Source organism: Sarcophilus harrisii, chromosome 3 (genome assembly GCF_902635505.1).
Source record: "Sarcophilus harrisii chromosome 3, mSarHar1.11, whole genome shotgun sequence".
NCBI classification, from domain to species: Eukaryota; Metazoa; Chordata; class Mammalia; order Dasyuromorphia; family Dasyuridae; genus Sarcophilus; species Sarcophilus harrisii.
The window spans coordinates 490183614-490209740 of NC_045428.1; the positions used below are offsets into that span (position 1 = coordinate 490183614).

Sequence of the window (26127 nt, forward strand, 5' to 3'; positions counted from 1 at the left end):
TTGTCAAGAGGATCCATGGACACTGTGTTTGTCTAAATTTATATTATATTATATTATATTATATTCTCTATTTATATTATTCTCTATATTATATTTATATTAATTTTGCCTAAATTACCATATTGTTGACTCATTTGAAATCTACTAAAAATCCCTGATCTTTTTTCTTTTTTTTTTCAGATAATCTGCAGATGAGTCATCAGTGTGATAATGCAAGACAAAAAAAAGTTTTGGAATCTTAGAGTTAATGCAGTTTAGAGATGCATGGTGTCTGAGGTTCACAAGGTGCTTTAAGTGCATTATCTCACTGCATCCTCTTGAGGTCCCCATATATAGTGGTGCCTGACAAGGTCCCTAATCTTGTGTTTGTGAAGTTGATTTCTTGAATAGAAGTTTAAGAATTTACCTTTATTCCCATTAAATTTCATCTGATTCAATTCAGCCCAGGGCTTTATTGAGTCAAACTCTTTTTGATTCCTGACTCTATCATCCATTGAATTAGTTAACTGTCCCATGTGTCATCTATACATTGGTAAGTGTAGCAACTCTGCTTTTAGTTAAATCTTCATAAAAACGGGAAACATCATGGGGTTAAGCACAAATCTCTGGAACATTGTCCTGGAGGCTTCTTTTTCAAGTTAACAAGGAAATAGTAAAGGTCATTATTCTTTGGATGTAATCATTAGGTTAGTTTTGAATCTATTCAACTACTCTAGTCTACTACAAGCCAAATTCACCTTGTTTCACCTTGTCCATAAAAGTAGTATAAGAAGTTAAAATCTCAGAAAATTCTGTCTGCAGCATCTCCCTGAATGCTGTAAGCATTATTTGTAGGGGATCTGGAGGCAGAAATTCAGTAGACAGAGGACAGAGGTCTCCCAATTCAGGCTCACCTTATTGTGTTTGAGAATTTCTCTTTGCCCTTGTAAAGTGGATGCTCTGGGGTGTCTGAGTGTCCTGAGGATTGGGGAGGGTGAGACCTGACACTCTATCCTATAACACCTACCACTTTCCTCTTGTTGACTGGGAAACTCCCATTGGATTTCATGATGATAGTGCAGAGCTTCATATCCTCAGGGTGAGCACACTTGTCCTGTGGGGGAAAAGCCAGGATAGGTCTTAGGTTCAGTGAGTGAGAATGAGGGAGGTTCAGGTAGTTGTGGTCAAAATAAAAATAGCATTTACATAATGTTTTCAGGTTTGCAAAGTGCTTTCTGTATATCATTTCATTTGACTTTATAGAAACCCTATAAGGCAGGAGCTATTGCTATTCCCATTTTATAGATTAGGCTGCTGCCTGAGAGAGGATAAATGACTTGCCCATTGTCACACAGCTAGTGAGAGTTCTTGACACCAAGATGAGTGTTCTGTCCACTATGCCCCTCAGAGGAGCCTGATGGGTGGGGAATCCAAGGAAGAGGGTGGTCAGAGAAAATAGAAGGGGAGAGGGAAGAGAGAGGAGTTAAGAAGGATGAGGAAGGGGAAAAAAAAGTGAGACAGAAAAGAGGTCACAAAAGAAAGATCAAAAAGAGGTAAGAAGCAAAGATTTAAAATAGTGCTCTATATGAATTGTCCTAGATTTTTAAACTATGGTTTGCCACCCTATGTTGGGATCATGAAATTATGATTTATTATCAGTATACTTATTTTATATACCTATATGCCTGGGGGTCATGTAAAAGTTTCTCAGACGGAAAGGAATTGTGAGTGGAAAAAGTTTGAAGAAGCCCTATATTAAGTAATACATAAATATTTGCTGAATTAAATATATTTTTAAAATATGTATATACTATGTATATATACACATGTATATACATTCATGTATGTGTATATATACACATACATACATATATACAAAGAAAGGATGCTAGAAGGAAAAAGATGAAGGTTGCCAGAAAGGTCAGCCTTTTGAGGTAAGCAGGGAAAAAATATAGTGAGCAGCCTAGAAGTTGTGTGTACATTGGGGACAGGGAGGTAGATCAGAGAAATAGAAGTTAGGTTGAGAAGGGAAAGATTTAGAGAAAGTAGAAATCAGAGGAAGTTAAAGTTGAGACAGGAATAGGTAAAAGGCAAAAAGATTGAATGATAGAAAGGTGGTAGGGATTTAGAGGGGCCAGAATATCAAATTAGGGGTAAAGAGTGAAGAGGTCAGTGGAAATAAAGGGGAGAAGTAGAATCTTAAGAAGATACAAGAATCTAGGATGATAAATAAGAAGGCCACAAAATAAGAATATAAAAACTCTTCATAGACCAAGTCAGGTGGATTAAAAGTCTCCAATAATTTGGTTCTAAAATCATAGGTTCACACTTGTAGAGCTAGGAGGGACTTTAGGGATTGTGTTTCATAACCCCTCATTTATAGATGGAGAAAATGAAGCCCAGAGAAGTGAATTGGTTTGCAAATCACTTCTGGACAAAGCCATGACCACACTGAGACGTTATTCCTCAGCTGCAAGTCTATCCATCCCTTCTCTTAATAACTTCTGGATGTGGACTATGACTATTCCTGATGCTCCATTTAACACCCGATTCCTGAATGTGGACATTCCTGTCCTTGTGTTCACTCCCAGACAGCTCCCCCAGAACCCTCCAGGTCAGGCTTGGCCATCCTTGCTTGGATAATCTGCTTTGGGCTCCCGAGTGCAAGACTCTCTATGGCATCTAACGTGGCCCTGGACAGAAAGTAAGCGTAGGGCAGGAAGAAGAGGAGTGCAGATGGGTGGGCTGGCACTAAGGCTAGTGCAATGGGGTGGAATAAGGAGATGCCAGGGGAGAGAAAACCTTGAGAGGGGCCTGTGCATCAGACTCCAGCCCCCGGCTGCTGCGCTTGGTATTGACCCGTTTCCGGCGCCTTCGAAGGACGATGTAGATCTGAACATAGACCAGCAGGGTGACGATAAAGGGCACGTAGAAGGAGACGATGGAGGAGTAGACAACAAAGGCAGGATTGGCAATGATGCACTCGTTCTGATCTGGGGGAAATAAAAGTAGACAGGAATGTTAGCTGGGCTCAATTGCCTTGGCCTGGCATTCAAGGCCCCTCCATAGGCCATCCCCACTCAACTTTCTCTCCCACTGCTCCCCAATTAAGCCTTCTATAGCCATGATTGATTTCTCACAGCTCCCCGACAGTCTATGGTCATCCCACCATTTGAAATTATTTCTTTGTCCCCTCTTCCCAGCCAAATTTTCCCCATCCTCAAGTCTCACTGTCCTCCATGAAACTTTTCCTGGTGATCCCAAGCCCCCACTTAATTCTCTATTCTTGGAACTCCTTAAATACACATAGTACAGAATGGCAGCTCACTGCAAGCTGAAATTGCTTCTCCTTTGTACTTATAGTCCCAAAGCCCAGCATCTAATATAATAATAATGTTTGCTGATTGATGGATTGATTGGATCATTATGTACTTCCCTACTTACTTAAATAATTGGTCATGTCCTGCCTTGTTCACTGTCTCCTATGAGTGAGAATCAGAGATTTGGGAGGGACCTCAGAGGCCAGTCAGTCCAACCCCAACCGGAGACCTGAATATGAATTCTCTGTAGGACATCCCAATAAGCCTCTGCTTGAAGCTGTCTCTTGAGAGGGAACCCACCACTTCCCAGAACAGACAATTCTTCTGTGGTTTAACTATAAAGGTTAGGAAATTGTTCCTTTTATGTAAATGGAAATGTTCCCCTCTCTACAGCTTTCACCCATCACTCTTTTATTCTGCTTCCTAAGAATAAGCAGACAGAATAAATGTAATCTTTGACCTTCAGGTACTCAAAGATATACCATATCTTTCTCTATGCTTTCTCCAGACCACATCTCTGGTTCCTTTACTATTATTGCCAGCCTCCTTAAATAACCTCATATCCATAATTAAACCCCTTCATGGCATGAAAGATATCTGACATTTCCATTGTCTTCCCCACAATAATTAACATAGGCTTCTGGCATAAATAGGTCTCAATTATTTTTTAGCTAAGGGCCTCCTAGCTCCACCAGATTTTCTCTAGACCAAGTTCACAGCCCCACTATACAAAACTCCTAAAGTAACAACTCACTTTGTGCCATGGTAGGCATATAATATACATTTGAGGCTGAGGGCAGGGAGAGTGTCTGGGCCTGTGATTCCATTCCATGAGGAATCCAAGAACCCATTGCCCATGGTCAATATAGCTGGGACAGCACATATCCTCAAGGCACAGGAACCCACCCTGCTCAGTATCTGGAAGAAACCTCCATCCCAATGGTGCATTAACTGGTCTACTAAGTGCCTCAGGTAGTGCAGCTGGCTTTACCTGTGTTGTTGAGCCCAAAGAGCAGTGGGCAGGAGATGGCAAAGGACAGAACCCAGACAACGGTGATCATGACGGTAACACGACGCTTGGAGCTGTAGCGGGTGTTGTAGAGCATTGGCATTGCTACTGCTGTGTACCTAAAGTGGTCGGGATGGGGAGGAGAGAGTTACTGAAGGAGGGAAGGGGAAGGAAGGGGAGAAAGGGGAGATGATCCGGTATCACCTGATCTCTTGGACCACTCACTTAGCATCCTTCAGGGCTTAGCCCATGCCTTTCCTTTTCCACAAGTTGACTCCAGCCTGTAGTCTATGATCTCATGATCCATGGTGGACTCTCCCTTCCCCCAAAAGAACATAAGCTCCTTGAGGGAAGAATGGTTTTATTTTGTCTACATCCTTACCCTTTAATTGATTGGTTGTTGTCGTTTATTCTCAGAGAACAAAATGACATTATTAAGTTAGAGTCAAGTTAGTGTGTCCGACTGTGGCTGATCAGATCAGTATGAACTCAGAATGCTCTGCCACAGATAGAACACAAATAGTCCTTATGAACATTTAGGGTGGACTCTCTAAATGGAAATGTACATTTCCACTTGAGCATCTTGTGCTTCTTCTGACCTAATTCACTTCTGTTTTGCTCGTAGAGCACAGCACCTTCTCTGATGAGGGCACATCATTCTGGGCAGTCTGGGGCCAGTGTCTCCCATATCATAATCAATTCTAAAGTTCTTAAGAGAGACCTTTAAGTATCCTTGTATCACTTTTTCTTATCACTTTGTGTACTTGCCTTATGTGAGTTCTTCATAAAATAGTCCTTTTGGTAATTGTACATTTGGCATTTGAACAATGTGGCCAGCCCAACAGAAGCCTGCTCTCTGTAGTGGAGCTTGAATACTTAGCATAATGGCTGTCAAAAAAAAGGTGATGGGACAGAACATTCCTAGCAGAGAGGACAGTCAGTAACAAAGTTCCCAGTTAAAAGATGATATTTTGTGAAAGAGAACTAGAGTACAGTGGAAACAATGAGGTCTAAGAATCTTGGAAAGGAAGAAAGCCATCAGATTATGCAGAACTTTCTATGTCAATCAGAGGATTTTATATTTGATCTTGAATTTAATAGGGAGTCACTGGATTGTATTGAATCAGGGAGGGTGTGACAGAGTCAGTCCCATATTTTAGGAATATTGGTCTGACAACTGAGTGAAGAATAGACAGAGTGGGAAGAGTCTTGAAGAAGGGAGACCAAAAAGAATATTTATTGTCAGTAGTCCAGGAGTGGGATGAGAAAGGCGTATACCTGGGAAATCAGCTGTTGGAATAGAGGAAAAGGGGTTGATGAAGGTAGATGTTGTTAAGGTAGACACTAAAATTAATACTTATCATTTAATCTACTCTATTAATTAGATTGGTTGAAATAAGCTGGGGTCTCAGTTCCCCAGCTTCCTATTGCATGTGGCCCCAATGAAGAGTCTTAGATCAATGTTTCCCTCCTACTCATCAGGAGATTGGGTTGCTGCTCTAAGAGTACCCAGAAGCTCCATCAGTCTCCATCTCCATTTGTTCAGGGACCAAATTGCAAAGCCAGAAAATGGAGCCCCAAATATCCCTTCTCAATGCAATTGAGGACAGAGGGTATTTGGAAGTATTGAAGACAGAGAATGGAAGGTAAAAAAAAAACAAAAACAGAAAGCACCATGCAGAGGAATGACTCATTTGCCCCCTTCCCTCCAGCCCCCTTAGCTGGGCTCTCACCTGTCAATGCTAATGGCACAGAGATTGAGGATGCTCGCAGTGCACATCATAACATCCAGGGTGACAAAGATATCACAGTGAATCCGACTGAATTTCCACTCTCCCACCACCTGGGAAGAGAACAAAGTTTTAATTTCTTCTGTCTATGGCCTCCTTAAAATACAACTCCCAGAACTCAGCATAACATTAGAGTTAGATTCTTACTAGAGCAGAATATATCAGAGCCATTATCATCCTTGTTTTAGAGTTCCTTTTACTTCTATTAAAGTAGCTTGAGATCACATTAAATTTTTTGGTTGCCGTATCACACTGTTGACACACCTTTAAATCTTTTCCCACTATGTTCACTTCAATTCTTTTTGGATCTAGATTCTATTATCCAGTGTTAATGGTCCCTTCCAAGTTTGTGTCATCTGAAGATCTGATGGGCTCAATATCAATCAAATAAGCATTTATTAAGTATTTCCAGGGCAGGTAGTAGGCACAGTAGCTGGAGCAGAGAGGCTGGGGTCAGAAACACCTTACTTCAAAACCAGCCTTAGCACTTACTATGTGACTCTGGATAAGTAATTTTTTTTTTTTTTGGACAAGTCATTTAACAATCTTCATCTCTGTTTCTTCTTCTGTTAAATGAGCTAGAAAAGGAAATGGTAAACCGCTCCCATGCCTTTGCCATGAAAACCCCAAATAGGGTCAGGAAGAGTTGGACATGACTAAACAACAACGTGTGTCCAACACTGAAAATACAAAAAAATATAAATAAAAGAAAGGCACCAGTCCCTCTTCTTAAGGGGTACATGCCATTATTCCTTTGTCCAAGGTCATTAATAGAAATATTAAACAGTACCAAAAATAGATCTGTGGAATATTTCAATGCAAGCTTCCTTTTATGTCAATTATTGAGTATAGTCATTTAATCTGAATCTAACTTTACTCTAATCTAGCCCTTACCTCATTGTCTCTTTCACATAGTCAATATGAAAGACTGTTAAATTTTTTCCCAAAATCACATGTGATGTTTTATGTCATTTTCCTGATCTCTCCATTTTACAAGTTATTGCGTTTGACAATTAATGACTTATACTGAGTACAGATAGACATGGCACTCTCCATGTAATTCTATAAATATTTGGTGACTAATTGACTTTTTAGGTGGTAGATACATGGTTTTCTTAACAGCAGATTCCAGGATCTTTCTAAACCTTAGCTTTTCACAACAAGTTGGTGGGTCTGCAGCTTCATCCCAGTAATGGGGCTTGATCTATTCATCCCCTACATCCTCTCCAGAGTGTGGCAGGAGAACACTATGGACCTTAGAGGTTCACAAGATCTCTGGGAAGAGAGGACAGCTGGCAAGTCTGTCTCAGCAGAGACTGAACTCAGGATCAGTTATATCTTCTACTCACTCATTGCAAATTATGACAAGCAAGTCATTTGATAATGAAATGATTTTAGAATCACAGGCTTAGAATTTGAAGGAATCTTAGAGGCTTCCCCTTCCTTCTATCAGGAGAACTATGAAGCAATCTCTGGAAAGCAGTTTAGAGAAAGCCCAGGAGAAGGAAGTTATGCTTTCAATTTTAAGAAAGTAAGATGAATGGGTCAAGAAGGCATATTCAGTATCCTCAAAGACATAGACCATATAGACCAGAGTATTCCTACCACATACAGGGCAATTTTGAATGTTTTCTCATAAAGCATATAAGTAATGCAGTATATGAAGTGTAAGACCTGGAGTCAGGAAGTTCAAATCCTGCCTTAGACACTTACTAGCTGTGTGACCTTGGGCAAGTCAATTGATCGCCCTCAGCCTCAGTTTCCTAATCTGTAACAAGGCGATAATACTAGCACTCACAAAATGGAAGCCTGAAGGGGCCATATAAATATTAACTATGATTATTATTTGAACTTTACAAAATTGTAAAGAAGGAAGGGTAAGTATTTCTCTATATCCATCCTCTTACTGTACCTATTACAATCTTCATTGTTATCATTATCATTATTAACATAACTGTCACCATCATCATCACCATCATCATTATCATCATCATCAATATGTTAACAACTCAGATTTCTATAGCATTTAAATAAACTCTTTTCTTGCCCCACCCTCCACAAAATAGATTGGTGCAAGTAGTGTTATCTCCATTTTACAGATGTAGAAACTCAGGCTCTGAGAGATCACAGATTTAGAACTGAAAAGGACTTTAGAGATCATCTAGTTTGACACAGATTCCTATTTCACAGATGAGGAAGCTAAGACCCAGAGAGATAATGTGATTTGTTCAGAAGCATTAAGGTAGTAAACAGCAGGACCAGGATTTCAATCCAGTCTTCTATTCCTCGTTCAGCATTTTTTCCACTGGCTTCATTTAAGACTCACTTCCAAGTTTTCCTTTCTATGAGGAAATTTAATTTTTCCTGATTCTTCACTTGTTAGTAACTCCATCCAAATTACTTGATATTTATTTTACTTTTTCCCGAGTGCCCAACATAGTGCCCAGAATTTGGTGGACAATAAATATTTATTAAAATTAATTACAATACTACAAACCAGTGAATTGCCAGTATCACATAACTATCATCAGTACCCCCCTTTTCACTATACCTTCTCCCATTGGTCAATTCCTTCCAAAACCTCCATTTTGAAGAAAAGCCCAGACCAACTTTGCTTCACTTTCCAGACTTGGTCACCATATTTCAGCTGCCTTCCTCCTCTATCTCTCTGACCTTCTTCTCCTGTATATAAGTTATTTTCATTGGCAAGTTTCAAAATGGAGGTTTTCTCCATTTTGAGGAAGGGTTCAGATTAGCCACCCTTTATTTTATTTTTCAGGCTTTGTGATCACACTATATGCCAGTGTCTTCCCTCCCTCCCTTGCCTCCTTTTCAGTTTCCGTCCATCAGAAGTTAAGTTCCTTGAGGGAAAGAACTTTTTGGGGGGGTTATATCTGTAAGACTTAACAAATATTCATTGACTTGACATAAGAACTGAGGTTCAGTAAGTATCAGAGCCAAATCTAATTCATTCATTTTTGTACAATGCCAAAAAAAAAAAAAAAAAAAAAAAAAAAAAAAAAACCTCTAAAAGGCTGTCATAGCCTTGCTTTGGTCATATTCTAAAATCTTTGAATCCTCAGTGTTTAGAAATCCTTCCATACTCAAATCAACATTCATTTATTAAGTCCTTACTATTTGCCAGGCACTCTGCTAAATTGGAAACACAAAGGAAAATCAAGAAAAAAATAAAAGCCCTGTCCTCAAGGAGCTCACATTCTAATGGGGAAGAAAGAAGAGAGGGTAAAGATACAGTGCAGGGACATAGTGAAAAAAGTCTGTGGTATTAGGAATGGAACTTGGAGAGTAATGAAGAAGTTAATGAGATTAGCTTAAGAATTTTCCATAAAGAAAGATTCTGGGAGGAACTGACCAGAGAGACTGCAAGGATGGCATGACATAGTGGAGAAAGTCCATAGAATCAGTAGCATAAGAATAATGAAAGACTTTTTAGCACTGACTCACATTCTCCAAACTGCAATTAAAGCACACTCTCTACTTAAAATGAGTATAGTCCACAGGGGGTAAGTGGGAGGAAAGTTAGGGTACAGCTTTCCCAAGAATCCCATAGATCAAGGCTGATTTTTTTTCCTTTTAGCAATAGAAGATTAAAAAAAATATATAAAACAGGAAAGAAAGAAATGTTTTCCTCTTCCTCCCTGAGAGATGTAGTTGAGGAGTGCTGACTCTGACATATGTCATAATGTGGGAACTAATTATAACTTGTCCTGTTCCAGTCACTGCTTTCTCAGGCTCTGGAGCATGAATCTAAACTCAGCATTTAAGCCCGATAGTGGGCATTGGAGCAACTATCACCAGATGCTGAGGAAAGAAGCCTCTATTTGGAAGACAGGAAACCTCCTACCCACCCCTCCAGAGTATTATTGTTTGGGTTCTGAAATAGAAAGATGACTTGAAGATTCTTCTCCTGGGTTTCCTGATCTTCACTGGGAGCTTTTTGAAAGCTAACAAATTGGGGCGAGGCTCTTTAATGATATTTAATGACAGCTGGATGGGCCATCAAAACGCCTGGAGAAGAAGGAAGGGAGAAGGAAGGAAGCGGGGAAGAAACGTCAGAATAGGAAAACTTTTTTTTTTTTACCTGCAAAGACACTTTAACCAGCCTTCATCAGTTGGCAGCTGCTTCTCAGTCTAAGCTTTCTCTGGGGAAAGGGATTTGGGCATTGTGCCAACAGTGATGGAACACTTCATACTTATCTATATGAAGAGTGGCAGGCTATCAGAAGCAGCTAGAGGGTAGTGGGTAAGAAAGTTGTACTTGGAATCAGGAAAGTGCACTCAAATTCTGTCTCAGACACTTATTAGCTGTGTGATCCTGGTCAAATCATTTAATTTCTACTTTCCTCAGTTTCCTCATTTGCAAAAATGGGGATAATAATAGCAGCTGCCTCTCAAGGTTGTTTTGAAGGATCAAATAAAATAAAATTTGCAAAGCTTTAATAAAATTTAAATTTGCTTATTAAATGCTGTTTTTCTCCTTTCCTTCCCCTTCCCATCCTACATAGGCTTAAAGGAAAGAGAGAAAATGGGTGATAACAATTAAGATTTTCTCAATGTGATTCTGTTCTATATCCCAGCCAGTCATTTTGTCATTTATTCTGCTGCCACCCTAGCTAGAGCAGTGTATCTGAAAAGGATGTGTCAGTGTATTGCTCTATGGATCAACTTGCCTGTCATCCCTGTGACTTTCCAGACAGCCCCCTCCCTTGATATCTCAGATCTTGTATATATTTTATCTCCTCCAATTTATTAGAATCTCCTGGAGGGGAATGACTGTCTCATTTTTGTATGTATATTTCTAGAGGTCACTACAGTACCTGACACATATACTTTATCCAATCCTCAGTAAATGACACCTGCTTCCCAGTCTCAGACCATAATTAATTAATTAATGCACAAACATTCATTAAGCATATGCCAAGTGTCAGATAGGAGCTAGACATTAGAGATGTAATGACTAATTATAGTCTTTGCCCTCAAGGAGCTTATGTTCTTAGAGTAAGAAGTACCTATATGTAAAATAAATACAAATAAATGGAAAGTAAATACCAAATAAATCTAAGATAGTTAAGGAGAAAGGGAGAGAGGGTCCTAACAGTTGGATGGATCAGGAAAGCTTTACTGGAGAAGATGGTTTTTAAGTTGTCTTGAAATAAGCAATTTAGAGATTTCTCTTAAGGCTTGTCTGATTTCCCTCTTCCACAATCCCTCAGGCTGAACTACTTACAGATTTAGTGCAGTATAAAGGAGGGTAGAATGTGATTTTTTTTAAAGAAAAAAAGGGGGGGGCATAAAAACAGGAACTGAAGTTCTATGTGTGGAGAACAGAGAAAAGTTCTGTTAGACTAAACCATAGCGTATGGGAAGGCTGGCAAGATAAGTAGCCCCAAGCCAAACAAAAGATTTTATATTTTATCTTAGAAGCAATAGAGAGCCACTGGAGTTTGTTGAGTGGGATAGTGACATGCTTAAATCTATGCTTAAGGGAAATCACTTGGCAACTGAGTAGAAGATGTATTAACAGGGAGAAAGATTTGAGGAAGAGAGACCAATTAGGAGGTCATTGCAATGGTTTAGGCCAAACATGAACTAAGATGATTACTTTGTAACTAGACCAAAAGGGAGAGATGTGAGAGATGTGGTAGAGATACAAATGGCAAGATTTGGCAACTGGTTAGACATGTTAGGTGAAGGAGAGTGTGAAATTGAGGATAATGTCAAGGCTATGAACCCAGATGACTAGAAGAATGGTGCTGTCAGAAACTGGGAAGTTTGATAGGAAGGAGGGTTTTAGGGTAAAGATAATGAATTCTGTTGTGGATTCCATTTGCTTAAAATGTTTATTAGACATCCAGTTTGAAATATCCAATAGGTAGTTGATGATGCAGAACTGGAGAGAGAGAGAGAGAGAGAGAGAAAGAGAGAGAGAGAGAGAGAGAGAGAGAGAGAGAGAGAGAGAGAGAGAAACAGATACAGAGAAAATGAGAGACACAGAGAAAAACCTAGAGACAGAAAGAGAGAGACACACAGAGAGAGACAAAGAGAGAGAGAAACAGAAAAATAAACAGATAGAGACAGAGAAAATGACACAGAGAAAAACCCAGAGACAGAAAAAAAGAGACAGACAGAGAAAGAGAGAGAGAGAGAGAGAGAGAAACAGAGAGAAAGACACAGAAAGAGAGACACAGAGAGACAGAGAGGGGAAGAAAAAGGGATAGACAGCAGGAGGAAGAAAAAGAGAGAAAAGAGAACAAAAAAGAAAAAGAACAAAGAAAGAGAGGGGGAGGGGAAGGAGAAGGAAGAGAGGAAGAAGAATGGGGAGGAGGAGGGGGAGACAGAAAGGGATAGGGAGAAGAAGAGGGAGAGGGAGAAAGAGAAGGAGGGAGGAAGAGATGAGGGGGGAAGAATAGGGTTAGATACATAGATCTTGGAGCCATATGCCTAGAGAAGACAATTAAACCCAAGGCTTATGAGATCACCAAAAAAAGTTAGAGAAAATAAAAATAATAATAGGTAGCATGTCTATAGCACTTTGTGATTTGCAAGAGCTTTATCTAGATTATATCGGGAGGAAGGTGCTGTTATTATTATTATCCCCATTTTACAAAAAAAGGAAAATGAGACTGAGAGGTGCCTAGAGTCACACTGTAAATGCCTGAAACAGGATTTGAACTCTGTTCTTCCTGACCACAAGTTCAGTACTGTTTCCAATATGTCATCTAACTGCTTAGTACTGAAACTTAAGGATGTTTAATAAATACTTTTCACTCCTTCATGATGGCTATTCCTCTCCCCTCTCCTCCTTTCCTGAGTCTTAACTAAACTAAACTCCCACTAAATTCAAAGAATACCTCATTGATTAGGAGGTACAGGTTGGGGAGGGAAGGTAGACTCATAGGATTTTATATCTAGAAGGGATCTTAGTAATCATTCCAAGTTTTACAAATGAGGAAACTGTGGCCAGAGATAATAAGTTGCCCAAGTTCCCATGGACAGTTAGTGAAAGACCTCAGTCCAGCGCCCAGTCTGGTGCTCTTTCCACGACACCACACTGGTGTAGATTGTTAATGCTCTTGCTTTATTCAAGCCTGATTTCTTATAAGTGAGAATTTGTGATCTGAAGACACGACAGGAATTTAAACATCTTAGAACTTAAGCAGTCCAGATGACGTCTGAGCTTCAGCCCAGCTCTAAATCTAGGATTCTGTGTTCCTGGGAAAAGGAGCAGATTGTAGCTAGGGTAGATCAGCCAAGACGTTGGCTTGGGCACAGGTATTAGTCTTATTCCTCTCCACTGTGCTCACTATCCTCTCCATCTCATGCCTTGGGACCCTGAAGGAGCTGACAAGGCTGTGGAATTTGGACGCAGAGGTGGGTTTGGGAAAGTGGGGCCTGCAGAGCTGAGAAAGGTCAGAGATCTCTCCCTGGATCTCACCCATGGTCATACTGTCTGCCGTACCTGTTTTCTCCCTCCCCTCCTGGCTCCTGCCAATTCCATACCTTGACTCCCTTGTAAGTACAAGGTCTGCTCCACTTCCTTTCTTAGGAGCATGGGACTTCAGAGGGCATTAGATCCAAACTTCTTCATTAATAATAGTAATAAGTAACAATAATGATAATAAAGAGATCTGTGGCTGGAGGACATTAAGGGCTACATGATAAGTAATTATCAGAACTAGGATTTGAATCCTGATCTTGCTGACTGCAAGTCCAATCCCTATCCACTGCACTTTATTACACTGATCCTTTACTCGGAGGTCTGATTTGTAGTTACGGATTTAAAGGGAGCCGTGCTAAGTACCTTTCTCCTAGATCAGTCCACAGAGCATCCACCAAGGCTCTTTCCTACAAACCCTGAGTGGGAACAAGAAAATATTGCTTCCTGAACCTGAAACTGGGCCATGGCTTGACAGGGAGCAGAACCACGCTGAGAGAGCTCCAGAGAGCCCCTGGTATCTTGGATGATTTGATTCCCGAGTCTCAAACAGTGTAACAGGGGCGCACCAGACACCTGTGCCCCAGGGAACTCTGGGGATGTGTTTGGCTGGGTAAAGGTTTCTGGATGAGTTATAGAGGCATCCCAGAAAGTCCCCTTTCCTGCCTGCATTTCCCCATATCACTGTGTACCTTTTCTTCTAGAGCAGGTGTCTCCAAAGTGGTGGAAAGGAGCTCTAATTGGATCAATTAACAGCGGGATTGGAAGACAGGTGATAGTCCATCAGAGAGGTGACTCCAATACAACTGCATGTTCCCTTTACCTGCTACGTGGCCCATTTCTCCCTCCATCCCCAGCTCAAGTCTCAGCCTTCTCTCTTCTTAGCCTGACACCATAGTCCCAGCATAACCACCACAAAAAATATTTTGACTAATGAGGCTACAAGTAAAAGAATGAAAATAAAAAACCTGTGACTCCAGGTTTTTATACTTGGTTTCTGATCTCAGATTTACAGCTGGATAGGATCATAAGGGCTTATCTAGCATACTAGCTCCTCTCCCCCCCCCCCCCCCCCCCCCCCCCCCCCAACCTTTGTCAGTTGAGCAAATTGAGTTCCAGAGAGGTAGTCCCTTTTTCAAGAGCAGATTCCCAATCAAACTCAGACAGGGGATAAAGTGGACAGAGCACTGTACCAGGAGTCAGGAAAACTTATCTTCAGGAGTTCAAATATGGCCTCAGATACTCAGTAGCTGTGTGACCCTGAGCAAATCACTTTACCCTGTTTACCTCAGTTTCCTGCTCTGTAAAATGAGCTGGAGAAGAAAATGGCAAACCAATCTAGTATCTTGGCCAAGAAAATCCCAAATGGGGTCACAGAAAATGATTCAATAACAAATTTTATATTCTGGTGAATTCTTATTGCTCTTTCCTCAGAGTTTTGAAAGCAGTGACTCAATTTATTTGGGCTCTATAACTGAGTGTAAGGTGATGGTGTGGGGAGTGGGGAATAATTTATGCATATAGGATGTTTCTTACACTAGGTACAAAGTTCTCACCTTTTTGCTTTACACAGCTGCTCTTCATAGGGAAAAAGGGAGCTTTTAATAATAATAAAGCATAATAAAAAGCAGTATCTATCTATCTAAAACCAACAGCAAGCATTATTTGTAATGAAATGAAACTGGATGCATTCCCAATAAGATCAGGGGTGAAACAAAAATGTCCATTATCACCATTATTCAACATTGTATTAGAAATGTTGGCTTTAGCAATAAGAAAAGAAAAAAATAGACAATGAGGAAATAAAACTATCATTCTTTGTAGAGGATGATATACTTAGAGAATCCTAGAAAATCATCCAAAAACCTATTCGAAACAATTCACAGCTTTAGCAAAGTTTCAGGATATGAAATAAACTCACATAAATCATTAGCTTTCCTATATATTACTGACAAATCCCATCCTAAAGAGATAGAACAAGAAATTACATTAAAGTAACTGTAGATAAAATAAAATATTTGAGAGTCTACCTGCCAAGACCCTGAACACAATTACAAAACACTTCTCACATAAATAAAATCAGATCTAAACAACTGGAAAAATATCCATTGCTTATAGGTAGGCCAAGCTAATATAATAAAAATAACAATTCTGCCTAAATTGCTCTGCTTGTTCAGTGCCATAACAATTAAATTGCCAAAAAATTATTTGATAGAACTAGAAAAAATAAAAACAAAATTCAACTGGAAAAACAAAAGATCAAGAATATCAAGGAAATTGATGACTTAGCAATACCAAGCCTAAAATTATATTATAAAGCAGCAGTCATCAAAACTATTTGGTACTGGTTAAGAAATAGAATGGTGAATCAGTGGAATAGATTAGATACACATGACACAATAATCAAGACCAATAGCCATCTAGTAATATTTGATAAAAGACTCCAGCTTCTTTAATAAGAACTCATTATTTGATAAAAATTGCTGGGAAAACTGGAAAATAATAGCATGGAAATGGAAATACCAAAATAAATGGAAAACCATTCTGGAGAGCAATTTGGAACTATGCCCAAAGTGCTATAAAATGTGCATACCCTTTGACCCAGCAGTGCCATTGCTGGGTCTCTATCCCAAAAATACCTAAAAGGAGGGAAAAGGACCCACATGTGCAAAAATGTTTGTAGCAGCTCTTTTTGTGGTAGCAAAGAATTAGAAATGATGCCCATCATTTGGAAAATTAGTAGGTGCCCATCAGTCAGACATGGCTGAACAAGTTGTGTTATATAAAAAAATGGAATATTGTTCTATAAAAAATGATGAACAAAAAAATGATGATTTTAGAAAGGCCTGGAAAGATTTACATGAACTGAGCAAAACAAGCAGAACCAAGAATACATTACACATATTAACAGCAAGAATGTGAATGTGAATTCAATCCCAATAGACTTTGGACAGAAAATACCATCTGCATCCAGAGAAAGATCTATGGAGACTGAATGTAAATCAACACATGTTCACTTCGTTTTTCTCCTTATCTTTTCTATGGTTTTTCCCTTTTGCTCTGATTTTTCTCTTCCAACATGATTCATAAAACAGCCTCTGCTGGGCAGCCATCTAACCTTAGGGCAGGCTGGGTTTGCTTGTTAATCTCTGATTTTTCTGCATCTGCTGCCCCCTATTCAGCATAAGTAATAGACATTAAATACATCTGTTTCCTAAACACAGAGAGGAGACTTCTCTTCCTTCCAAACTGGGTTTTGTTATGGGCATTGGCTTCCATTGAAGTAGTTGGATTTAGGTCAATTCTAAGCAAGAACTTTTTAAGATTCAGAATTATAAGACACTGAAATGAGTGACTAAGGGAGATTGTTATTTCTTTTTTCCTTAGTCATTTTAAATGAATAAACTGTTTGGCTAAGTCCTTTTCAGGACTAAACCTACTATGAAGTACTCTCTCCCTCCTCATAGCATCTTCCCTTTAATGATGCATTTCTCCTTCCTCTAGATCTGTTAACCTGCCAGTCAATGGCAAACTCATACCTCAAAGTATATTCCTTTAATGACTTCTTTCAAACCCCTTACCTTGCTAACTCTATTGCTCTATTTCTATTTATCACTCCTAGTGCTTATTTTACCTCTTCATTTTGTCTGTGACCTCTTCTCTTAAATAAAGGTACCTTTGGTTAAAAAAAAAAAGGAAAAGAAGAAAGTAGGAAGCTGTTCTACCACCCCTCTGGAATAGATTAGGTGTGATATGACTTGTAAGCAGTGTAGCTTAGGAGAGACAATTACTCTGTCATGGAAAAACACTCAGATTTGAAGTCAAGAAACCTGGATTCATATCTTAGCTAAGATGGCCCCTGTGTGACTATAAGCAAGTCTATCAACCTCTCAGTTTCCTCATCTGCAAAATGGAGAGAGTAATTCTTGACCACCCATTTTAAAGAGTGATGACAGGAAAAAGCTTTGTAAGCCTTTTAATGGTAAGCAGAATGACAAGCATGTTGGGACCATTTAAACTCCTTCAGTCTTAAAGTCTGGGATATAGGTTGCTACTCTAGTGACACCTAATGATGGGATTATAAGAATGATAATAATGATAATAACAATGATGGCAATAGCTAAACACTTATCTAGCACTTTAAGTGTGCAATGGTGATATTTTCTACTATCTGAGGTAGGATTTGAACTCAACTTTACTGACTCCAAGATTCATTCCTCTCTCCACTGTAGCACTATCCAGAGTTCTGAATAAAGCCCATCTGAGGAATACTAGTAAGAACCAGCATTGCTGGCATGAACGTAGCCTTTGTATTCCCCCAAATCCTGGAGATTGACCCTGCCAGCTCTGTGGTTGGGACTATCAGAATAATAGCGATATCTTCCCTTAAGAGCATATGGACAGCACAATCTAAAACATCACTCCTCTGGCCTGGAGTTGAGGTTGGTGATTCCCTCTCATTTGTCTTTTTGTTTTAAAAAACATGGAAGGAAGAAGAATGAGACTTTAGCTGCCTGTTCTTTGGAGTGTGAGAACTCTGATCCCTCCCATTAGGTCCTCCCTAAGGGGGAGGGTCAGGTCACCATTTCAATGATCTGGCTTCTGGACCCCAGAAACTTCCTACAATAGTGACCCCTCATTGTTGGTCTTATTTGCATCAGGGGCTGGGCCAGTCACCAGAAGGAACACCCTCCTTCAGCCATCATATCAGTCATTTTGCTCCCAGAGTTGCTGTGAGCCTTCTGCAGCAGCTGAACCTATTAATGTGTGCATGGTTGAATTCATCAGATCCACCCCTGACCACCCAGCCTCGTCACCTGGAGTCTGTGAATTCCAGAAAAAAGACATCATGGGCGGAAGGTAGAGGCAGGGAAGGGACCACATTTCTGAGTAATTCCTCTCTTCTGCAGATCCTATCTGCCCCACTACCTGCACCCCACCCAGGATGGCCCTGCCCGGCAGTCACCAACTGCAGCTCTGCAGGGCAATCCTCCCTTATAGTTATGGCCTTTGTCTTTTCTCTGGGGATCTAGAGCTCTGTCTTTTGGCAGAGCTGTAATGAAATTGGCCTTGATTAGGTCAGGGGAAAAGCAATAAAGTTCAGAGGCTGGAACTGAGGTACAGTGGAAAGAGCACTGTGTCTAAAGTGGAAGACTCAGACTACTGACCTTTCTGCCTTTCTTTAATCTCTAACTAAAATCCCATCTTCTACAGGAAGCCTTCCTCAGTCTCCCTTAATTCCTATGCTTAGTTCCTCTGTTAGTTATTTCCTATTTATCCTGTATATAGTTTGCTTTGTACATATATGTTTACATGTTGTCCCTCACACCAGATGGTAAGCTCATTGAGTACAGGAAATAGACTTTTGCCTCTTTTTATATCTGCAGAGCTGAGCATATAGTTGGCACTTAATATATGTTTAATGAATTGAATTTGAAATACTGGGTCTGTTATGTATCAGTCATGTAACCTTGAGCAAGTCATTTCATCTCAGTGCTTGATCTACAAAATGGAAATATTAATATTTGTACTACTTCCCTCACATGGTGATTTAAAGAGAACACTTTGTAAATTATAAAGTTCTAAATGGATGTTGGTTGTCATATGTACTCATCTGAAGTGAAAAAATATCTTTAGCTTTTGGTCTGGAATCATTTTCCTCTTCAGTCTTTGTTCTGGACCTGTCTAATCATATGATAATAGCTAGCCTTAATTATGGTATATATTATATCTTATACATTATATTTCATCTATATATGTATGTGTGTATATATATGCAAACACATGCTAAATATATAATATACATTGTAACATACATATTATATGTAATGGTTAACAATATAAAATAGTACGTAATATACTTCATAATATATAATATGCTATTATAGAATATATATAATATAACACAATATACATACACACATGTACATACATACATACATATGTAGGGGTGTGTGTGTGTGTGTGTGTGTGTGTGTGTATAATCTTTAACTGGAAATCTAATTCTCTTTCCATTATCGTTAACATTCAGGAGATAATAGAGAAGTCAGAAAGTACAGCAGGAGAAAGAATATGTATAGGAACATTCCATAGTTAGTGATTCCACAACTCTCAGGGGACACAAATTCATTATTAAATTCATTCCTTCCACCCAATTGGTACCAAAATGGCAACTTGAAGTTCCACTATCATCCCTTCCTGCATCCCTGAACTAATGCTGTCATAAGGGACTGTCACTGCACAGCTAACCTCTCTCTTTTTCTACTTCAAACTTGGGTGACAGTTGAGGTTTCTTAAGAGAAAGAAAAAGGTTCCAACATAGAGGACACAGGAAGAATCCAAGCATTCAATCATTTAATGATTTATAGAACAAGCCAAACTGATTCATACAACATAAGCCAGTTCCTGTCAAATCCCTTTCAGGTTCTGATGGGAGACTTAGAAAGAAAATCATCAAAGGCTTTTTCTTCTAGTGTGATGATCACGTATTGTGGTATCACCTTTTCTAAATCTCGGCTGTTTTACCCAGAACTATGGGATTAGTCATGTTATGAGCATTCCACAAAATGAAGAGGTTGAAGAGGGAAGTATACTCCCCCCATTTTACAGAGGAAAAAAGATGAAGCCTGAGAGGGAAGGCACATGTTGAAGCTACCTGGTGATTTAATGGTGAGAACTGGGAGCCCCATTATTCTTCTGAAGGGGGTAAGACTGTGGGAAGAGAAAAGGGTTAGTGTTAGGGGAAAAGTATAGACCTACCTCCAGGTAGACGACCCAGGGCATGACCAGCGTGGCCACGAGGAGGTCAGCCACAGCGAGGCTGACAATTAAATAGTTGGTGGTGGTCTGGAGCGCCTTCTCCCGAGACACCGCCATGCACACCAGCACATTACCAAAGACGATGACAAAGATGAGCAGAGTGAGTAGCATGGCATAGTAGTTGTAGTGGGGCTTGTCTGCCTTTGCCTCAGACCCATTCAAAGACTGGGACCAATTCCGGCCGTCCAGATCATCATCATACCAGGACAGGTTCAAGGGATCCATGGGAGCAATGGAGCCACTGGCCAGCTGAGCTCTGTTCCTAAAAAGAGACACAGGGAATAAGCTGGAAGGATGATGAAGCAGGAGCAGTGTTGGGTCAGACAGCACAGGGGTCTTGTCCATAATGAGGGGAGGGAAGAAAGCAGCTGCTTTCTAGCCAGTGAGAGAACCCAGAGAACCATCTCCCAGCTCTTGGATCCTCAATCCCATCCTCTCTGCCAACTTTTAGAAGGAATGGGGAAAATGCTATACCAATCACCAGTGCTCCCATAGGAAAACACTGATTATTTGACCTGGAAAATGATGGTCTGGGTTGTCCAAGTGTAAGTAGGGGATTGAGGAGGGTTAACCTAGTTTGTTTCACAGATGCATATGATTCTGACTCCCCAAAGCATGGCAGAACATCAATACCATAAATACATAATTTTTGTACCATTTGCCTAGTGAACCAGACATCATTAACACCTATTAAATCAGTGGTTCTCAAAGTATGGTCTAGAGAATCCGGGGGATCTCTGAAACCCTTTTAGAGGGTCTGTAAATTCAAAAATAGTTTATATTTCCACTATGGAATTTTAATTCCAAAATGTCCAATAGACATTTCCAATGTCTATAAATATAACCCAGATAAACAAAAACACTTTGGAGAGATCCTCAATAATTTTTAATAGGATAAAGATACTGAAAACAGAAGTTTAAGAATCACTGTAAATGGTCAACACTGAACTCTAGGCACTCTGGAGGGAAGGACTACATAACAATTGATGTGATATAATTCCTGCTCTTAAGGCAATTGTATTTTACTTGAGAAGATGATATTTACACATGAAAATGTAATATGTCACAGTTCTTCCTTTAACCTCCATGACTTTGAGTTCATAGAGACTAGATCCAATCATGGAGACTAACCCAAAAAGGTCATTTTTTTGACTTGCTGCTACCCTTGATGTTTACACTGGGAAAATTATCTTTGAATATAGCTGGTGTCTAGTTTGACAGAGATGTAGGTTAAAAGAGTTCCCAGCTCTAAGGCAATCACTAAAGGAAACAAATGCAAATTGAATATGGAATGACCTTTTCTTAGCTAGAATTCCCCCTAAAAATGTTCATGTCAAGTCTGGCCTTGTCAGTCCAATCCAATCAATCAATCAATAGAATTTATTATGTATCTACTATAGATCAGGAATGGAGTTAGACGCTAGGGATACAGATAAGAAGCATGAAATAATCTCTATTTGCAAGGAGTTTGCATTCTAATATGGGAGGCAAGTGATATATAAATGTATACACCATATTTATGAACTTGATGTGTTTCTTGCTGCTTCTAAGATAAGATGGAAAAGCCTCTGTTGGGCACTCAAACTCCCTCATGATCTGATTTCAATTTATCTTTATAGGATGATTACATATAACTCCCCCTAATTTGATCTCTATTTCTAACAAAATGGCTCATTTTCTTTTCCCTATACATGACAATCCTATTTTCTACCTTTATATCCTTGTATAGGCAAATGCCTGAAATACCTCCATCTTCAGCTTCCACTTCCTGTAACCCCTAGCTCCCTTGAAAGCTCAAATCAAGCACCGGTTCTAACAAGAGACTTCTTCCTATATTTTCCAGCCCTTAGTGACTGCCCCCTCCTCAAATACTTTGTATTTTGTATTTATCTTTATTTCTTTACCTATGTATTTGTATTTTTCTTCCTTTCAGTAGACTACTTTCTTTTAAGTAGTCCTTGGGGACAAAAACTATTCTCACTTTTGCTTTGTATCTCCATTGCATAACATAGTGACTGCAATGCTTAATAACTGCTTCAGAATTAAACTGAAGGTAGCTTACTAACTTTGGCATCACTATCTATGAAATTGCCCCATAGAACTGGGTTTGGACTTGTCTCCTTGAAAGTTTCTGTAGACTTCACAGAAAGATCTATGGAATAGAATATGATGTTTTCACCCCAGTGTTAGTGGCTTGGGAAGTTCCTTGCATAACTAGTAGCTATTTCCCCAAACTCTAAAGTTGAAGGGACCCAAAAGCTTATATACTAAGAGACCCACTGTTGAAAGATAACCCTAAATGTTATCTAGTTGAATCTATACCAAAAGAGAAATTCCCTTCACATTCCTCAACTTTTATTTGAAGATTTATAGAATTGGGAAATTTCCTCTAAAGAGAATCAAACCCATTTCTATATAGTTGAAATCACTCTCATTTTTAAGAACAGAAAAATGCAGTTCAGACAGTTTCTTCAAGGACCAATAAGTGGGCCATTTTGGCTGAAATGGAATGCACAAGAAGGTGAATGGTAGAGGTGAACCAAGGCTAGTATTTAGCAAGGTATGAACAATCACAGAGCAAAGGAGGAAAGGGATTCAGGAGCAGAGAATAGTTTGTAGTTGAATTGGATAATTATAAAATCAAGACCACAGAGGGAAGAAAATGAGATCAGATTAGGGATGATAATCAATTGGGAAAGTAGGAAGACATGGAGTGATTGGAAATTGTGGTAAAAATGAAAAATGAATGGGTTAGGAGAAGTGAAACAAAGAGAGAAAAACAAAGAGAGAAAATCAGATATTATGATCAGAGAGAATAATTTCTGCATCACAGATGTAGAACATCCATGAGTGATAATATGTAAGATCTAAGGTAAGAATGAATGAAAAAAACCATGCATTAAGGCTTAGCTTGTGCCAAGTGCTAAGCTCAGTGGTAGGAACACAAATACTAAAGTGAAGACAGTTCCCACCTTGAAGGAGATTACATGCTAAAAGGTGAAACAGCACACAAAGGGGAGTAAGAGTTTAGGACAGGTAATTTCATCCCTAAAGCAAAAGGAATGGTGAAAGCAATCAGAGAAAAATAAGTTGACATACCCTATCCAGGAACAATGATAGAGATAATTTGGTTCTGATTCATGATTCTCAAACTAGAAAGAAAAAGGAATGAGAGGAGGAAAGAAAATTTTATTCACCCAGGAGCAAGCTTTTTGGAGAGGCTGTATAAGAAGTAAGTTGAAACATCACTGAGCTTTTCCTGAAATAGTGGTCAAGGAGGGACAGTCACATTACTAGATGAGACAGGAATCTGAAGTTAAACTTAAAAGGAGGAGGAGTTGTTGGGCAATGGCAGCAGAGGAAGAAATGGCAATTAGGAACAAAGAATATGCCTCTGGTCCTCTTGGATTCATGTGTCAGACATTGCTGGGGAGGGTAATCAGGGATTTACTGTCTTCTGGGGGAGGCCAGGTTTCCATGACTGCAAGAAACAGGGAGTATGAGAGGAAGAGAGCACAGAATCAGTGGGCTTGGGAGAAGAGGAAGTTGAGTTTGTCAGCCACAGGTTGAGGATGTGCATTTGACTGCAGTGCTTCCTTTGAATGAAGGACTTGGAGGATGAATGGAGTTTTTGGTTTATTCTCTTTCAAATATCAATAGAGAAGGCTAAGGCATCTGGATAAGGAAGTACTTGGGTGGACCTAGGCTTTCAGGAGCCCCAGATTCATATTTAGCACTAGGTGTTGTTTTGGTTTGGTTTTGAATCCTCTCATATAGTCAGAAGATGCTCTGCATGGGAATCACGCTGGTACCTGAAGTCTTATTGTGAATGGAATCTTGACAACAAGAGACCTGCTGTCTGAGGTCCTGAAGCAGATAAACCTGATGTCTAGATAGGTAGCTAAATTATAGAGAGCTTAGCACAGGCACACAGCAAGTACTATATTAATATTAGCTATTATTATTATGTTTAGGTGCATGTTAATTATGGGGGACTGATAAGGTATCTCTTTGTTCATGTGCTCATATGAAACAGGACAGAGGAGGCAAATGGCGATGGATCTCAGTTCTAAATCCAGCCTTTGAACATTTGGGGTGGGGAGTAAGGAAGGACTACAGTGTTCTGGTGATACAGAATAGATATAGCCTCTACAATGAAGGTAAATAAATAAAACCCTGCAGAAGGTGTGAAATATAATCCTACTCTATTAATAGTATGAGTGATAGAAAAGGGAGGAGCCAGTGCTGGGGAAAGAACTTTACTGTTAAAGGACTTGGAGGCTTGGTGACTCAGGGCAGAGTAGGTATTCCAAGCAGGTCAGAATTGCTCTGGGTCAGTAGATTCTAGGTTAAAGAGACCTCGAAACTCAATCTCTGGGTAAGAGTAGGACAAAAGACCTAGAAATTAAGTGTAACGGCCGACTAAGGAGCAGTTTGGGAATCAGTGAAACCAACTGAGATAATATATGTAAAGTACTTTGCAAATTTTAATGTCCTACATAAATATGAGCCATCATTATCATTTCATTCTTCTCAGCTTCAATGCACTTCAGTTAAAAACAGTCCTGTTGTTATTAATCCCCATTATTATTTTTAAGTATCGTTCTCATCCTATTCAATAAAGCTCAGCTTAAAAAAACTCTGGGACCATTGCTATCTTGCTATTATTCTCTTATATTTAATATTCTGTGACTTATTACATAGTTGGATAAAATTTTTATTTTTAGTTAAATAAAACATTAGGATGTAAACTCACCTTTTGTAGAACCATTGAAAGCATTCTTGCTATAAACCTGCAGTACTATCATCCAGGGACGATAATATGTACTCTATCTTGTTTCCATATAATTTTAATTATTTACTGCTAAGATTCTAATTTTTAAAATTTTTATTCCAAAAAGTCTAGAAATTATAATAATTTTGTTATGTCAACATCTATTAAAATATTGTTCTTATTTCTTTTATGTCTTGGCAGTTAAGTAGTGTAGTGGATAGAATGCTGGATCTGGAATAAGTAAGAATGGACAGGAAGACATTAATTAGCTGTGTGACTTTGGGCAAGTCATCTGCCTCCATTTATTGATATGTAAAATACATCTTTTATCTCCCAGAGTGGTTGAGAGGATAAAATGAGAAAATATTTGTAATACACTTTGCAAATCTTTGAGTAATATATAAATTTTCGTTATTAGGCTTGGGAAATCATGGACAATAATTTAGAGTGATTATTCTGCCTCAGACACTTACTATCTGTATGATTCCGGTCAAGTCATCAAATGTCTTTTGACCTCAGTTTCTTGTTTGTAAAATGGGCATAATAGCAGTCCCTACTTCAGAGTATTATCTTGAGGATTAGATGAGAGCATAAGTAAATAACTTTGCAAAACCTAAAACATGATAAAAATGCTACCATTATTATTAGCATTATGGAGGGTTGTAGCAGCATTTTAGGAACTCAGAGATTATCAGTGGATTCCGAAGCATTAGCTATTTAGGAGTGGAGCAAAGCTTGAAACCCATTTCCTGAACACAATTAGGAATAAGGTGTCTACAGACTCTGGTCCTGCTGCTGAAGTTAGACCAGGCATAAATTGGAATTGAGGTCATTCTGTTGAGACGAGTTCTGTTAAGACTAGTTTAGGTATCTTTGCTATGCCTGGGACTGCCCCACTGCAGGAGAGAGAGAATGGAGTGCAGATGGGTATTCCTGCTGCCAAGGAAACAGATGCTTCATAAGAGTGGGTTTGCCTGGAT

General features: G+C 39.3%; 1 protein-coding gene across 1 annotated transcript in view; it reads right to left on the minus strand.

The window, feature by feature from the left end:
• DRD2 (dopamine receptor D2) overlaps positions 1-26127 on the minus strand; it is a 100954-nt gene that overhangs the window by 12202 nt on the left and 62625 nt on the right. Inside the window, exons 2-6 of the mRNA XM_003764217.4 lie at positions 20314-20635; positions 6042-6151; positions 4291-4427; positions 2782-2972; positions 1007-1093 (exon numbers count right to left, since the gene is read on the minus strand). Coding sequence (XP_003764265.2) covers positions 1007-1093; positions 2782-2972; positions 4291-4427; positions 6042-6151; positions 20314-20598 — 810 coding nt within the window. The 5' untranslated portion in view covers positions 20599-20635. The remainder of the gene's footprint in view (positions 1-1006; positions 1094-2781; positions 2973-4290; positions 4428-6041; positions 6152-20313; positions 20636-26127) is intronic.